Source organism: Adiantum capillus-veneris, chromosome 15, assembly GCF_014529385.1.
Source record: "Adiantum capillus-veneris isolate H3 chromosome 15, ASM1452938v2, whole genome shotgun sequence".
Lineage (NCBI taxonomy): Eukaryota > Viridiplantae > Streptophyta > Polypodiopsida > Polypodiales > Pteridaceae > Adiantum > Adiantum capillus-veneris.
In genome coordinates this window covers 55,336,654-55,353,676 of record NC_140945.1, presented here as the reverse complement: position 1 = coordinate 55,353,676, position 17,023 = coordinate 55,336,654, and the positions used below count along the sequence as shown (strand labels likewise).

At 40.1% G+C, this 17,023-nt stretch overlaps 1 protein-coding gene across 1 annotated transcript; it reads right to left on the bottom strand.

Moving 5' to 3' along the window:
* Window positions 1-7,107: 7,107 nt before the first annotated feature.
* LOC147440705 (uncharacterized) lies at window positions 7,108-8,647 on the bottom strand. The gene is made up of 2 exons (XM_086482548.1): window positions 8,207-8,647; window positions 7,108-7,776 (listed from the first exon to the last, which is right to left on the bottom strand). Exons 1-2 carry the CDS (start codon window positions 8,312-8,314, stop codon window positions 7,261-7,263), a joined length of 624 nt encoding a protein of 207 aa, XP_086338674.1. The 5' UTR covers window positions 8,315-8,647; the 3' UTR covers window positions 7,108-7,260.
* Window positions 8,648-17,023: the final 8,376 nt, after the last annotated feature.

The window sequence follows — 17,023 nt, the reverse complement described above, 5'->3', positions numbered from 1 at the left end:
TCTAATTGTTGCCATCTCTATCCTTCCTAATTATATCCCAAAGTTCTTCAAGCCAATCACCTTTGACTTTTGTCACGATAGGAGGTATATAATAAATATATTTATCTATTGTGTCTGCTACCACTTGTTTCTCCACAAGTGATCGCGTTCCTAATCCCTTGTTCAACCGTGTCATTTAATCTCTGTTCCATTATCTCGTTTGTCTCTTTAGGATCAACAAGTGGTCGAGGTATTACCCTAGCATAAGATGGATTGTCTGGTTACGTTCCATAAGCGCTTGAATAGTTTTAATCAACCTTTTGCACATCTCCAACCTCAAGTTTTCTATTTTTGGATTAGGAGAAGTCATCCACCGATGCTCCATGATCTCACGGTTGTCTAATATCGCTTCATAAGCCTTCAAAATTGCTTCCAATGACTTGAACTTCTTTTTGACTAGGACCGAACCTCTTTGAATTAACATCCTTTGGCTCTACTCTCCTTGGATTTGGTACTATTTTGAGTACCTCTTCTAGTATCACACTAGATGAAGACTTTGTTGATTGTTGTACTTTCTCTCGAGCTTGTCATAGCTCAGTTATAGCATCCTTTAGCTTCCTATGATACTGGGCTCTAACTTTATCTCTCACAATTTTCTTCATTGATTTCACCTTCACGGATTTGTTAGAGTCATCACTACTTTTTTCACTTGTCGCTTTCTGCTTCGCTTGTGCTCTCGTTATCGCTTTCATTGGCACTTTCACATCTGAATCAGAACCACCTGAAGAGAGAATGACCTCATGACAATGTTCACCATTGCTTTTCCTTCCTTATCTAGGTTCTCAAGGCAATTCTGTTATAAATGTTTAATTCCACATTCATCACAATTTCCATGTGAAGCACTTCCTTTTGCTTGAAAGGCATTAGCAATTACATTAGGAACGTTGTTTGCATCATTAGCTTTGTATGTTGGGAAATTCCTAGCCAAATGATCTTCTTGACATTTGAAAATAGGTCCTAGGGTTTCTTGTTGTCTTGATTTTTTGCTGAGAAAATTGTCTCTCAGGATACGCTTTTTATTTGGCTTCTCCATGATTGGTAATGAACATGAGTGTTCCTTGACTCAACGTAAGCCCTTTGCTTGGAGATAGGATTTCTATTATTGATGGAGGATTACTAGAGGATGAAGAGACATTCTTATGGTCTTATGAATCCATGACCACTACATGGTCGTATCCATAGCTTTCCTCTTTGTAATATGTGTGTACTAGCACTAAGGAGTTCTTTTTCGGGTATCGATCTGGATACACATATCTCACAGTTGTGTGGTCTTCACCTAGAAGTGGCGGTTTATGGCCCAACACTAGTCGCGGTCTTTCAAATCCTAGTTGATGTGGATTCATTGGTCTAAAAGCATGTCTTGGCGGCGGTGGTGCTGGTCTATTCTACTGATACTGAGGATTCACTAGTAGGTTAGGTTGGTACTCTAGTTTAGGCTGATAAGGCCTTTCCCTAACAATCCTCAATGACATGATTAGTTCATTTATGCTCAATGGCACACCTTATGTTCAAGATATTGTTGTGGCAACACGGGACACTGATGTGTCAGTAGATGATTTTCTCCACATGTCACGCGATGGCTTAACAATGGTATAGTTTGGTTTTTGAACTTTCAAATTCTAATACATTCTCTTCATAAGCTCATGAACAAGATGATCCATATTCACTTACTATTGTATCGGTGTTGCCCTCATTATACTTGCATCGCTAGATGTAGCTCGTGCATCATTCAAAGTAGTATCAACATCGTGTGATACCTCTCCATAGATCATATAGTTGTCTAGTAGTAAATAAATAGCTTCTCTTGTGACCTCATTTAATGTCGCACACTTTTTCAAGTGCAGATCCTTCTTGATGTGCTCGTTCCCAATTCCCTCAATGAGCAACACTACTTGGAGATCCTTCTGCAGTTTCTCTTGTGGTGGACATCTCTCAATGTATTGCTTGAATCGCAATGCAGCCTCTTGTACTCTCTCGTTGTCTTTTTTCTTGAAAGAATGGATTTGTGACACTGAATTGTGCTTAATCCCTTGCATGGAAAACTCCTCCACACAGTCTTGCAATAGTGCTTTTATGTTTCCATAATTTTCCTTTTTCAAAGGTTGGAACCATGTAAGGGTTGTGTTATTCAAAGTTGATCCAAAACCTTCAAACTAAATGTGGAAATTTGTGATGTGCATGGGGGTCCCCCAATCCATTGTACTTTGATTCCATGCATTTTGCGACTTGAGATGGACACATGGATCTCGGCTCAGTGACATATCTCATCATCTTCAAAGCTCCTGAAAAGGCCTCCTCATAAGGAGGTGTTGATGCTCTAGGTACAGCTCTCGTTACTTCTCTCATAGTCACATCTGGCACTACTGGCTTAGTAAGGTGTGGCATAGGTGACCCTGTACCGGATGTAAAGCCACCTCTATCTAAAATTCTCTCTGGATGAGTATCCTCCACTCTGATTGTCCTTGTGGTAGAATCTACTCTTCTAATGCTCATTTCTTCTCAGAGCTTTGTTGGTGTTTCAACAAATCCAACTCTAGCTTTTACAGTTCTTGACTCTAGGCTTATACTAGGAAAACTGGGCCTGGTCAATTGGTTAATCACTGAAACCGCTCGATAAGTGATTTTTCAAAATCCTTTCTTGATACTGCTTCAAATTTGTAACTAAACTTGTCTAAGATTAAGACAGTCTCTGTAGTTGAAGCAAAAACATATAGGATCCTCTCTTTCATGACCTCCTTGTATCCAAAGGACTTCCCTCTGTACATGTTGATATATTCTCCTATGGATATCCAATAGAGAGCTATGGACATATCATCTATCAAGAGCATGTTTTGTTTTCAAACAATGGACTTGCATGAGTTTTTTTTTAAAAATGGAAATGGCCATGATTCAGGCACTGCAGCTCTTTGGCTTGAACTAGCTATCTCACGTCCTTCTCAGGTAGATCAAAAGCCATTTTTAAGAATCCAGAAGACTCTGAAGTCGTATCAGAAACGTAGTCCTCAATGATCAGTTATAGGGCTTCCATAGGCTCTGCTATAAGTTGGTGATCAATGCTCTCGTCTAATGAGACTCTACTCTCAGTCTCTCTCTCTCTAACCTAGATCTTAAAAGCATGAAACCAAAAATGAAGTGAATGTTTTCACAAACCCAACCTGTTACCTGTTAACCATCTCTCCAAAAACCACAAAAATGCTTTTTAGCTTGTCCAAAAGCTGTTGGAATCCTTTGAATCTTGTGTTCTTCTCTAGAGCCTATGTGAAATATGTGTTTAGTTACTGACAATCAAAAATGATAAGCAAACCCGCAAGATCGTCTCTTCTTTCAAGTTTCAATTGTCATCTCTTGAATGGTATGTTTCCAAACAGTGTTATGTTGGAAACCCCAACTTTGCTTTGTGACCAAGGTCCTATCTTAGTTGTTCCAAGTGGTCAAGATAGAAGAGATTCAAAACTGTGTCCAAACTTAGATAGTTTTCTCCCAAAACTGTCCAAAAAGCTAGTTTCAGACACCCTTGAACAAAAAATGGAAGTTTGACACCTTAAACGACGTTTTTTCAAACCCTTGGGTTGCCATTGGCATGCCTATAGGTCAAACACTACTCAAAGATTTGTAGAGCTGCTTGGAAGCTACATTTTGATCAAAAAAATAATTCCAATGGGAGTCCGTATGAAAAGTTTTGGCCATTTTCGTGAAAACTAGTTTTCGCTTGCAGCACAAAATTGCTTGTAACTTGAACTTTGTTGGGTATTTTTAGCCCAAACTTAATCACTACACTGCACATGACATGCACAATGTCACCAAAAATTGTCAAGTTCTGACCTCTCTAGCACATGGATAGAAAAATATCGCGATTTTTTTCTTAAAATAATTTTCTTGCAACTTTTTTCAGCTTTGTGAGTTCATTGGGTTCCCCACTCTCAATATATCATGTGTATCAAGTTTTGTCAAGTTCTGTCCAATTTGGAGTTTCAGAAGGTCCCCTCATCGTGTTTGGGCATTTTCAGACTCCTTTTCTAGCTATTTTGATCATAATATGTGATCTGAATGTCTAAACTTGACTTTGAAAAAACCAGTGAGTTTCTCACATCAAGGCCTACAAGCATACCAAGTTTGAGCTTTTTCTGAGGTCTAGCAATTTTCTTTCGAAGGTCAACACAGAGTTGTCCAAATGAAGATTTTTTTTTGTTTTGGTGGGTCCCCACTCTCTGTAGATCTTACCTACCAATTTTGGTTTTGACTTCTTTTGAGTGTTCCAAGCCAAACTTAGCATTTTTTGACACTTTTTGACTAGGGTTTGGTCTAACCTCATGGATAAATGTCCACTTTCAATTTTTTCTTGATGAGTGAGATCCTTGGAGCAAGATTGCCCTTTGGTCCAAAGCTTGGTCAATATTCTTCTTAAGCAAATAGTCGATGCAAAAATCATGATTTTCTCCTCACCTCCTACTTAGGCAACTTTTTTCAAAATTTCCCAATTCTCGAGTGTTTTACCCTCTTTCAAGAGTACACTCACCAAATTTCATAGTGTTTGGTCGACTGGTTTGAGTTTTACCCCAATTTTAGCAATTTCTGAGTGTGAAAGTTGAGATTTGACCTCACTTTCACACTGTGACAAAATTCAGTTTTGATTTGATGGATTGCTTTCTTAGGTCAAGTAGAACCCATGTCCCAACTCTTGTCATGTTTTGACTCCTGTAGATGGGTGTTGTGAAAAAAATGTGATTTTCCTTCTCTACTACTACTTTGGGTAATTTTTTTTCAACTTTGACTTGATAGGGATGGTCCTTGCATCAAGGCCTACCACTGACCCAAAATCTCAGCCTAGTGCGAAATTCATTGCCCTAATAGCCAACAAGGCCACACACCAAGCTCTACTTCTACTCTCAACAAATTACTCTATCTACCAACTACTTTTATGGCGAGAAACTCACCACTGAAAATTGCAACGACAAAGGGTGCCTCGATCTCCACTTCTACTCTACTCTATCTAACTAGTTTATCTAAGGCAACTCTGTCAGACTCGAATGTGTTCACACTAGCTTAGGTACTCATTCCCCAGCAACGACGCCAATGACTGAGAGGGGCTTTTACACCTTTGTCACATCTTACAAAGAGATGGTGCTAAGCCTAAAATGTCAATCCGAGGGAGCAAGTGACTCGACTAGGGCATGGAGGCATGCAAAGAGGTTGTCAATCTCTTGTTTGAACACAATACACTCGGTAGAAATGATCTATGAACTCTCTAATTGCAAAAAACCTGATTTCTACCTCTCCGATCCAATCACACATCCACATGCAAAACCAGTAGCAAATCAACTCCGATCAACACCAAACTTGACGGGCACATTCCTTACTAGGTCAGAAACACTTTTGGATCAACAAATCTAAAATCTGCACACTTACAAAAATCATAATTTTCTCTTGCAGCAAAATTACAGGTCACCGAATCTGGTGCCAGGCACACCTACTAGATGCTCCTAAGTGTTGGGAATCATATGCAATTGACAGAATCGAAAAATGACGCTCAGATAGTGAGATATGTAACCTGGAAGGTCGTAGGAGTTGATGCTCGGATTTCACGAAACAATTGCAATGTAGATATCGACGTGTAGAGCTCCTCGAGACTAACACTATGAAGCTCTCGATTTGTCGATACGATAATCGTGCGGTGCAAAGAGATGATATCTTGACAGAAAGAGGGAACTCACGACATACAGAGAAAACCTTATCTTCTTTATTAATGATAATAAAACTGTTTTTTAAATCCTTACAAAGTTGCCTTTTATACCCTGGTTAAGAGTCTTATGTACAAGGGTTAAACTACTTCAAAAATAAGTGACCTATCCGAGAAACTTCTCTAATCTTAGGATACAACTTGGAAGCTCATAGCCTCGGATTTCGCATAAATGGAAAGTGAACAAAGATCTAATGGTTTTTTGATGGGAAATTTACATTCAACTTTGTGTTACGCAGGTTCAAAAGACCTTTCGAGCATCTCTTTCTCTTGACAAAGCACTGTTGTTGGAATCTTCGAACAAAGGTAAAATAGTGTTTTCCATCATTATAAGCTTTGGCACATGACACTTATCGACATGCTTAATCCAACGTCGCATGATTTCATCATTATAAGCTTTGGCACGTGGTACTTATCGACATGCTTAATCCAACGTTGCATGATTTCTCTCGAGTTCCAAGAGTTTCCTAGGCAATAAAAAATCATTTTGTTTCTCTTTATGATATTTTCAAGAGGAAAATATGAAAAATCAAGCACTACTAATTTTGAAAAAATGATCTAGGGTGGATATTTCCATTTCCTCTTGCTCTAAATCGACATTCAAGCAGCACAATTGTTAGTTGCGACGTGACGTACTTTTCGCAAACACTACCCTTGAGGTTTTATTATGTAGGCCAAAAGGCTCATGCTTAGGTGCATACATGTGGACAAGTGTCATCATGACTTTAAAGACAAAAAAAAGTTACCATGACTTCAAAGACAAAGTGTGTCTCTAGCAATAAATAATCAAAGAAAGTGATGACTGATGGAGAGATGGATGCTTCAAGGAACTTTAGGTAACTGTTCCTGATATCACTACAAGTTCTAACATTGATTATTTTTTTTACTTTTCAAAGAAACTAATTATACTTTTAAAGGCAACTAATTATGATTTTCAAGTAATTAGACAGTCGAGATTTATGCAAAAATTACATATATTTTTCGAGATTATCACGATGCCGCCAAATTTTGCCTTGAAAAGTAATGGGTCTCCACATAATTATAACTGAGAATTTTTCTATTCAATCAAAAAAGTTACACTACAATAGGCTATAGCCCATACCACTCATTTGAGCAAAATCTACCAAAATGAGTAGCTTTAAGTAAGTGTCAAGGTTGGAATTTAAAGGTCATCCCTTAAGGAATGACACATCACATCACATGATGGCTTCCATTATATAAACACATGGCACAATACATACCTATACATCTTACATGTATTGGGTTTGTCAAGGGGAGTTGGCCTAGCGGTAAAAACGAGGAGCTTTAAACGCGCCCGCTATCCTATCACATGCGGGTGTGGGTATAATCTCGTAAAAACTGAAAATAAAAACATGTGTTGGGCTTATATATATTAATAAATGAATAGGTGGGATAGCATATCATAATCAATTAGCTTATCTCTATAGTGTAGAAACTTGTAGGCTATTATTTGAAAGAATATGTCAATGGATGGTGAGAGGGGAGAGGTCAACAAGAATAGAGCTTTTACACCTTGGACACTTTGGATTGCTTTTAGAGGGCAACACATACATGAAACAATGAGGGCAGCCAGCAGCCCTAATCAAGCTTTTCTCTTCATTAAGCTGATTACTTCTTAGCCCTACATTACTCTTTGAGCCCAACTTGGATGGAGGGGATGATGAAGACGACGAGGAAGAGGCATTCTGAGGAGGCGAGTTCGCTGTGGTCGCATCTTCTCGTTGACATGATAAATATTTGAGCTCATTGTTGACAATTGAGTTTGCATCACTAAGTGAAGATGGATTGCTTGGATGAGATTGGGTGTTGGTGGATGAGGGTAATGAGAGGCTTAGTTGCAGCGTGGGATCGCCTTCGCCGTCGTCATTGCCGAGCAATACTCGCTGTCTCTTATGGGTTGTTGCTCTGCTCTGGCCAATCCCACCACTTTTGGATTCACCTGGTTGTGGGTTCATTTGCTTCAAGTACATGACTCCTGACTGAGACCCCCAATTAACCCAAGATTAGCAAAACTCTATAATAGGTAAAAGCTTTAGACCGCAATAAATTCAAGAGCTAACCATAAAACCAAACTATTGTTCATTTCTCATTCACTACTAAGGTTAACAGATAACTAAATTGAGGTGAGCAGATATAAATCATGAATTACCATCTAACCACAAATCAAGAGTTCCCATGAATCAAAATTTTGTAGAATTTGAAATCAAATTAGCAGAAAATCAGATCCCCACTCGCCAGGCGACTCACACATGCGGCATATGCAAAAATTAAATGTATTAAATGTTGAAAATTAAATATGAATAACTAAGCTTAAGCATGGAAGTGAGCAGGAATTAACAAAATTTTGAGTGGTACAAAACAAGAGTAAGTGAAATATAAATTTGCATGACAGAAGAGCAGTTGACTCACCTGCAGATCAAGGCACCTTTCCCATCCTCTCGGAAGGGGCGGGAGGTCGGAGTCGAGGCAGACTTCTCCACTCTTGTTCACTGCAATCCAAGATATGGTTTCTCCCATTCTATTGTCCACAAATTGGCTAAATAACAGTGATAATAATTTGCTGATAAAAATCAGGATGGATGGATCGACACAAGGTCCAAATCTTTTCAAGTGAGCCGCGGAGCGAACAGTGATGATGGTTTCATGTAGAATTAGAGGGCCGGGAAGTTTGATATTGATCGATAGAGACTAGCTGCGCGGCGCAAGCTTGCCGATCTGGCTATGTAATTCAGTCTGTAGAAGGATTTTAGCATGATCTGATCCACAGGTGGACTGGGAAATTATGTGGGATTAATCTACAGGAGTGTCCAAATTTTGTGGGACAAAGATGGAGATGATGATCTGTGTTGCTTGAGAATGCAGTGAGAGAGAAAGGGTGAGAGATGAATGATGTGATTATAATGGGGTGTACACTAGAGAGAGGTTTGTTGATGAGGCTGACTGGCTGAGACCCTCAGCTATTTCTAAAAGGGACCGCCTAAGGCAAGCCTTTATCAAAGGTACTCTAGTCTCTAGTTGACTGCTGTAGAGAGGAGGTGCACCAACGCTTGAGATAATAGGATGCTATTCTCTGCTTTTGTCTCTCTCTCTCTCTCTCTCTCTCTCTCTCTCTCTCTCTCACACACACACACACACACGCGCGCGCGATTATTTTTTAATCATTCTCCTTCTCTCTGCCGCTTCTAGCATCTCTCTCTCTCTCTCTCGGAAACACACACACACACACAAATCAGACGCCTCTCTTTTGCACGCAAGACAAAGAGGTGGCCCGTAGCAGCCCGTAGCACACACTGGACTAGCTCACTGCCTTTTACAAATAAAATCGTACCAAACCCAGCTCCCCCCTCGTCACATAATAGGAAAGAGTCGACCAGGCTGCCAGCCTTTTACGAACCCTTTATTTATATTATCCCTTCCGATTCTGATTCCCCAGCTCAACGACAAAATGCTACACCATAGGATGTGTGAGTAGATAGAATAGGAGGAGCCCTGACAGGGCCTCCCTCGTGGCCTCCCCTCAGTATTATTCGACACCACTTGTGTCATGTGGGATCAATGGCCACTATTAATTGGGGGCGGCGGGATTGGTTTTGCGCCGTCCAATGGCGAATTAATCCCCAAGTGATCGTCATGTGATTACAATCGAAATGAACCTCAAGGAAACTCACTGTGAACATAAAGTGATCCCCGTGTGATTCCCAATGGAGATGTGATCACCCTGTGAACCTACCTATTCCAAAGTGATCACCGTGTGACCCCAACCATTCTAAAGTGATCTCCAAGTGATCACCGTGTGACCCCAACCATTCCAAAGTGATCTCCAAGTGAACACCATATGATCCGCACCCCGTCACTTTTGCCATATCATACTATGTTCTCACCCTCTTTTCAAGTGGCGTGCGATAGCTTAATGGGAGAGCCGACGTCTCTAGTGAGGGAGATGGTGGGTTCAGATTATGGGGGCAGATCGACCAGAATCTTTTTTTTCTTGGGAATAAACGGACGGTCCACATCTTTCAGAGATCCTGGACTGCCGATCCCACCTGACAAGGTGGAGTCAAATAGTCCCGTGGAGGGCCTCCTCAATCTTAAAAAGAAACATGAAATCTGTCCTATTATAGAAGGGGGAGGGATCCCCCCCCTCCCCCCCAAAACATGTGGTGGAACCTCCTTCGCCCAGCAGAGTTCCCTGCAGCCTCCAAGCACACACACACAAAGAGAGAGAGAGAGAGAGAGAGAGAGAGAGGCAGTCGGACTATGCCTAGAGGTGGGGGGAGAGGCACCCCAAGAAAAAGAGGGACCATACAATTTACAATAAAAGGTTAAATCATAAGCCATGGTCAAAGAGGCTTGGGAATATTGCTTGAGCATTAGAGTCCTCCACACTTGCCACCTAGTAGATTTTTGAATATCATAGGGGTTGAAACATATAGAGTTTGGCTAATATAACGAGAAGCCGATTTCTTGAGCTAGAACAGAAAAGGGACAGAGTTGTCAAACCATTTGTTAAAGAATACAACTTCATTTCTTTGTAACTAGCTGAGGCCCATAAAAATGCAAGTCTCCAAGCACTCCATAGGGGGACTATCTAGCTTGTAGCACTCTCCAATAAGAAGTTCCTTAATAGTAAATTGTTGGGGGTGTAATAGAGCACAACAATGGTGAAGAAACAACAACTTGCTTTTGTTAGGAGGGAAATCCACAAGAATATGGTTAACATCTTCAGAACTTGAACACCTTTTACATTTGACATCTACCAAATTGGCTTTTAGAGCTCTCTGGCAGTCCAAATGCCTTTGTGAAGAATTAGCCAGGCAAGAAATCTGTGTTTGATTGGGATAGCAAAACTCCATATGAATTTGAAACTATACCCCCACTGTTTGAAGTTCCAGCAACAATTCCACTTAGTGTTGAGCTTGACTCTAAGGGAATTTTCAAACTCTGCAAGCTTATTGGTTTCAGACCTTCCAAGTTGAGTCCTGAAGAGTCCCCTGCTTGCAGTGAATAATCCCAACAACCCCCTGCATTTGGACTAGAGCCTCCAGCCTACACAGAATCTCATTCAAACAACCAGCATTTAGATTAAAGCAGAGTTTAATTTGAGCTGGGGACATCCACTGGTCATTGATCTGTGGATCTTTCCAAGTCCTTATATCCATTTTGAAGCATTTGTGAAGAGATGAGAGCCTACAGAATGAGGTATCCACCCATACCAAATGGAAGTCTGCATAAGAAACTGATCAATTAAAATTGTCCTCTTTGGGAGGTGCACATTCTTTTGCATCTAGAACCATGCATTTCTTAAAGCTACAGTGAGCTGACTGCCAATTGGTTTGATCTCCCACTTGGAGTTGATCATATCCGATAAGCTCAACCCATTCCAGACTTTGTATTCCTTCAAGAAAAATCTGTGAATGTGTCTTTTAAGGAGATAGACACAGAAGTCAGAGCTTGAGAGAGCTCTTACAATCCACTTCCCTGCCATTTTAGTTGTCATATTTTGTATGTTAAGGATGTCCAATTTACCTTTGGCTTTATGCATGCAACAAATATTCCATGCTACTTTAGGAATCCTTTGAACATCGTGATCTCCTCCCCAAAGGAATTCCTTGCCAAAGTGATGACCTGCTTTAACTGTACACTAGAAGGTTTCCAGCAAGAGAGAAAATAAATTAGTGAAGGCAACAAGTAATGATACAAGACAAAAGTTCTGCCAGCAAGAGAAGGTTGAAATGACTGCCACATGTAGACTTTCCTCCATAATTTTTCCATCACACCCATTCCCAATTCTGAGTAAAAGACACTTCAAATCCCAGAGGAATACCAAGCAGTCTAAACACATGCCCATCAAGGACCACTCTACATCCAACTGCAACAATAATTGCTGGGGTAACACCATTAGAGGCTTTGAAGCTAGTTTTATGATGGTTTTTACTACACAAAATAAGTTCAAAATTTCAGAAAGGCATCTACAAAGTCTTGGTATGCATGACATAGTGCATTAGTATCATCTGCAAACAAAGATCAATTGAGGAACCAGTAACCTTAATCCCTTTGAGCTTGCCTTCAAGCATCTGATTTTTGACCAGCCATCCCAATGCATCTGAGACTATGGAAAATAATGAAGGTGCTAAAGGATATCTCTGCCTGATAGAGCTCTTAAGGATAATAACATCAGGGAATTCCCCATTAATAGCAATCCTTGCAGAAGCATTACCAAACATTACATGAACAAATTTGATGAACCTTTTGTCAAGACCCATGTCAAATAAGGACTGAAGGACAAATTCCATTCCATCATGTCATAGAATTTATCAAAATCCACTTAAAAGAAGAAAATCTTGACCATTTTCAAGTGCATGTTCCATTCCTTCCCACAAGGAAATAATTGCATCAAGAATAAGTTTGCCTTTTATAAAAATATTTCTTCCCTTGCAACATAAAGCTATCCATCAGAGGGCTTAATCTCCTAGCTAGAGAAAGAGCAAAAACCTTATAAAAAGAAGTCAGACAAGTAATGGGTCTCCAATACTGAGGTCCTCCTTGTGTTCCCCTTTTGTGAAGAAGTTTAACAACTCCTGTGTTAATGCAAGCAGGGAGAGCTCCTTTTCTTACAAATTCTTGCCACATCAAGAGAATGTAGGGGTCTATAAAGTCTTTATATTGCATATAGAACTCATTAGGTATTTCACCAATACCAGGAGATTTTCCAGCTTTGAGATTACCAATAATTTCTTTGAGTTCACCCTCAGAGATAGGCTGGTCAAGAAGCTTAGCTATGTTTGGAGCTATAGCTTTCTTTCAAACATAGGCGATTATAGCCGTAGCATTTTGTATAACCCTATCTCTTTTGGGTTAACTAGAGAAAATATTGGGTAAAGAACTCATGGGCAGTGGAAAGGTTCTCTTGATGAGAAGAAGCCAATGAACCACTTTTCCTTTTAAGCATATGCACAAACTCCTTATCTTTCTTTTTTTAAGAATATCAAACATTTTTTTAGTAGGCCTATCAATTTTCCTAGCCCAAAACTCCATGGTGTGGACAAGGGCGCTATTCACCTCAAGAAGCTCTTCTTGCCTTCAGGAGTCTCTGATCTCCACAAGCTCAAGGGGAGGAGGGTCAAATTGAGAAAGAGATGCTTCAAGTTGAAGTATCTTCCCAGATATCATCATTCTGCTATAAGCTCTAGTCTCTTTAGCTAGTCTTTTATACTTGGTCAAGACTTTCTGGATTTTTCTTAACAAATTTTTCTGAGGCAATGGAGGGGGAAGAAAACTCTTAAAAGGTGTTAGAAAATATTTCCTTCACTTTCTCCTTTATGAATTTTATGTTAGTCAGTCTAAATGGGACCATCCAGCTTTAAAATTAGATTCAACCCTTCGAAACTCAAACAAAACAAGTTAATGATCTGACAGAAACCAGAGAGAACAAATTTGCAATTCACCAACCAATGCTTCTGTAAAACAGAATCTGTCATTCAAACTTTGTCAAGTTTGAATGACCTGAAACAATTGGCTACTTGTTTATTACTCTAGGTAAAGCTAGAATCTTCAAAAATGTCTAGCAAGCAGGTTCAAAGACTCCACCATGTCATCCTAGCATTTCTTTTTAGAACCATATATAACCCGCCCTTGTGAGTTGGATTTTAATGACAATTTCACAACCATATTAAAGTACCCCACAATGACAATGTTTCTAGGCAACTTAGTCAGTTCCTGCCAGCAAAAACATATGTCTGAAAAAGAGTTAGGTGTATATACACACACTAACGATACTATAGTTGATATGTTCAGATAGAGTATAACCACCCATAATCCTTTAGCTGCATATTGAGCATTTGCAACCAAGTTGGCACATTTGCAAGATAGACTAAGAGCTGCACCACCTTCGCATGCACTATGATGGGAGAAGAACCATTTGAAGTTGGAGCCCAATCTTTGTAGGTTAATCTCTAAATCCTTACTTGAAACCTTGAGCTCTTGCAAGCACACAAAGTCCAGATGAAGAGAGAGATTTTGCATCCGTTTTTTGATGACCATTAGAATAGCTGGGTCTGTGAAGCCGTTATAGTTTAGAGAAAAACCAACCAAATTAGGACACTTCATTTTTTACTATTTTTATTGGGTTTAGCCATGGGCACAGATGCTCTGTCTGGGTCATTGGATTTGTCAATCTTTCTTTTTGCTTTTGAGATTTGTAGATTGGGGAGGCTCTCCTCTTCTGCCTGTGTCATGAGGATATCAACCGATGGTTCAGGAGATGAAGAAAAATTCGCTTGGTTTGAGAATCTTTGGCTTCCAACTCCTTAACAAATTGAAGGATATTCTCTGATGGTTCCTGAGACTTTAACCGAGTGCTCTTTATGTATTTTTCTTCATTCTTTGAGTCTGATAATCCTCAAGCTTTGTCATTAGGGCTCTTTGGAGGGATTTTCTAACCTTAGTCTTCCATATGTGGTTTTGGGGAGGCTTGAGCATTAATATCTTGTTGATTTAGAGTGTCTATTTTTGTGAAGGAGTCAAAAAAATCTTCAAGCGGTACATCAAAGTAGTCGGCATTGGGATTGCAAAGATGGGGCAATCCTTGATAAAATGACCTTGTTGGAAGCAATGAAAGCATGCATTGGACAGATTTCCGTACAATACTTTTTGTTCATGTAAGAGAATGCCTGAGCAATCTTTAATGGGTACATAGGTTCTAGGGGTCTTATTCATATTTACTTCAATTAGTAACTGAGAATCCCACTTGGGGTTAATACACCCCTAGCTTTTTGTCCTAGGACTTTTCCAACCACTCCTCCTATGTTCCTAAGCCATGGATAGAATTCCACAAGGAGATCTAGAAAATCCACCCACACAAGAGCTTTAGAAGGCTTATCCCCTCTGGGATCAAACCCTTTGTACCATTTGAAGAATGAGATAGGGGTATTTTTAATTAGCCATTGGCCCTCTATAATGACCCATAGTGCACTATTAGAATCTTCAAAGAGAAAAAGATAATAGTTGTTAGGAAGGTACTGGATTTGCTATGGAAAGAGTTTCCTATTCTCCCAGTTGAAAGCAACCAAGCTCTTTAGAACTTCTAGAAAAGGTCTAAGACAATGGCATAAGCCTATCACTACTCTGCCTATCAATTGATTGTGCCAATAATCTAGATCATATTTGTTAATGGTGACAGCTTTAGCATCTCTTGAGAGAGAGAAGTCCTTTGAATGTTTCTTTTTTGCAGGGTCACTATTAGGGGACTGGGTATACTAATTTGTATCTTGATTAGGTACATGGATTCCATTCTTACAGGGATAGCTTCTATCTACTGAGTAAATTGAGGAGGGTCCCCATTATTCAAAATAGATACATTGGGAATGTGGTGATGAATACCTTCATTACTATTCCACATGCTAACCTGAGGCATTAGAGGAGTGTAGCTCATACCTGGCTCAAACATCTGCAAACATGAAAAAGCAATGAAAACCTTATAGACATCAAAGCAATATATACGGCAGAAATACAAAATATACAATCTAAAAACTTGACAGAGGAGTGAAATTACAGTTTGCAGGTAACCTCGATGGAGACATTGTTGTCTCTAGCTTCAGTTGTGAAGCAACATACACATGCTACACCTTTGCAAGTCGCTTGGCGTTATGGGTTTGCTTGAACTCCATGATCCTTCCCTTCCAATGGTGTGCTTGAGAAGCCATGTGTCTCCTTGAGACCTTGTGTGCACCTCTTGATGCATTGTCACCCACATCAATCGTTTGAACTCCATCATCACCCAACATCCACTGTCGTCTTGTACATTGCTGCATGAAATGGAGTCACCGACACTCCTAGGTCATTGACTACCTAATGATGCCATGGGAATAGTGGCACAACCTCCTAGGCCGTTGAGTACCCGATGATGCCATGGGGAATAGTGGCAGAACCTGTAGAAAAACACTTATGATTAGACATTGCACATCCATGTTCTTAGCTGTATAAAGAGCAATAATCTTGATGGTACACAAAGACGAAGGATGCCACTTATTGCTATACTGCTCCACCTGCTTGTTGGCTTAATGGGGAAGATAATGTTGCAAAGCTTTTAGAGGGAAGTAGATCCTCTCTAGAGAGCTTAATGGAGAAGGAATAGGAAACCTGTTAAGGAAAGAAAAACAAATGATCTAGCAGATCTTCAGCTGTAGGTAGAGGTGTTTAGTGAGGCTCATGGAAAGATGGAGAACTTCAACTTGAGGAGAATGCAGTAAGCTTGAGGAGGGAAAGGATGTTCAAACTTCTGATGCAGAGGTTTTGGGAGGGAAAACTAAAAGGAAGGAAAGAGAAGCAACTCTTGCAATGTGAAGTGAAGAGAAGTGAGAGATGGTACAGTAGAGAGAGAGGGAGGGAATGATCAACACGTTTAGGGAAGAGGGGGGGAGAAACTGACAACCAGTAGTAGTAGAGAGAGAAAGGATTGGTTTTTACTCACTATTTAGAGAAAAGTTCCATTTTTTAAATTCATAAAATTTTTTCTCTTTATATTTTATAAAAGAAAACAAGTTTGACCACTTACTTTTAGGCCTTGCCATACCCACCATTTCAGTCCATATGGCATCCACCCATTTGCCCCTTCCATAATCTCCTTTTTAATCCCATGCAAATAAAGAGGCCCACTAGACCCCATTCCCTTCCTAATGGTGTGGCAAGCTTGATGAAGGATAGCAGGAAGAGGCTAAGGTCACCACTACCTTAAAAAGAATGAGGATTGTTGGGGGAAGGTGAGAGTGCGACAACTAGGTTGAGGGCAAAGGTGTGGGTCACAAGAGGAGATGTACACATATAAGATGGGGGTTGGGTGGGTTGGACTTACAGATTGAGGCATGTGCAGTGATGGTGGAAGACAAATTTAAGGTTGATGTGACACAATGACAAGGTGGTGTGTGTTGTGCATGTGCACATAATAGGATGGTAGGCCATAATCACACTAGGAGGGGGGACAACAAAGGTGCAATTGAGATCATGGTGGATTGTTTTTAGCTCACTTCAAGTGCCAATCCATTAAGGATAATGCACCTCACTATCAAGCGTGAAGCCTAATAATAGAGGAGTTATTGCCTAACTTCAATCTAGGCAAAGCAGTTGAAGGCACTTAGCTTGCATCCCTGACATCTTTACGTTGAGGGAGATTGGTATTGTGAATGTGTCCGCAAGGTATGATACTACCTCACACCCGCGTCAACGGAGATT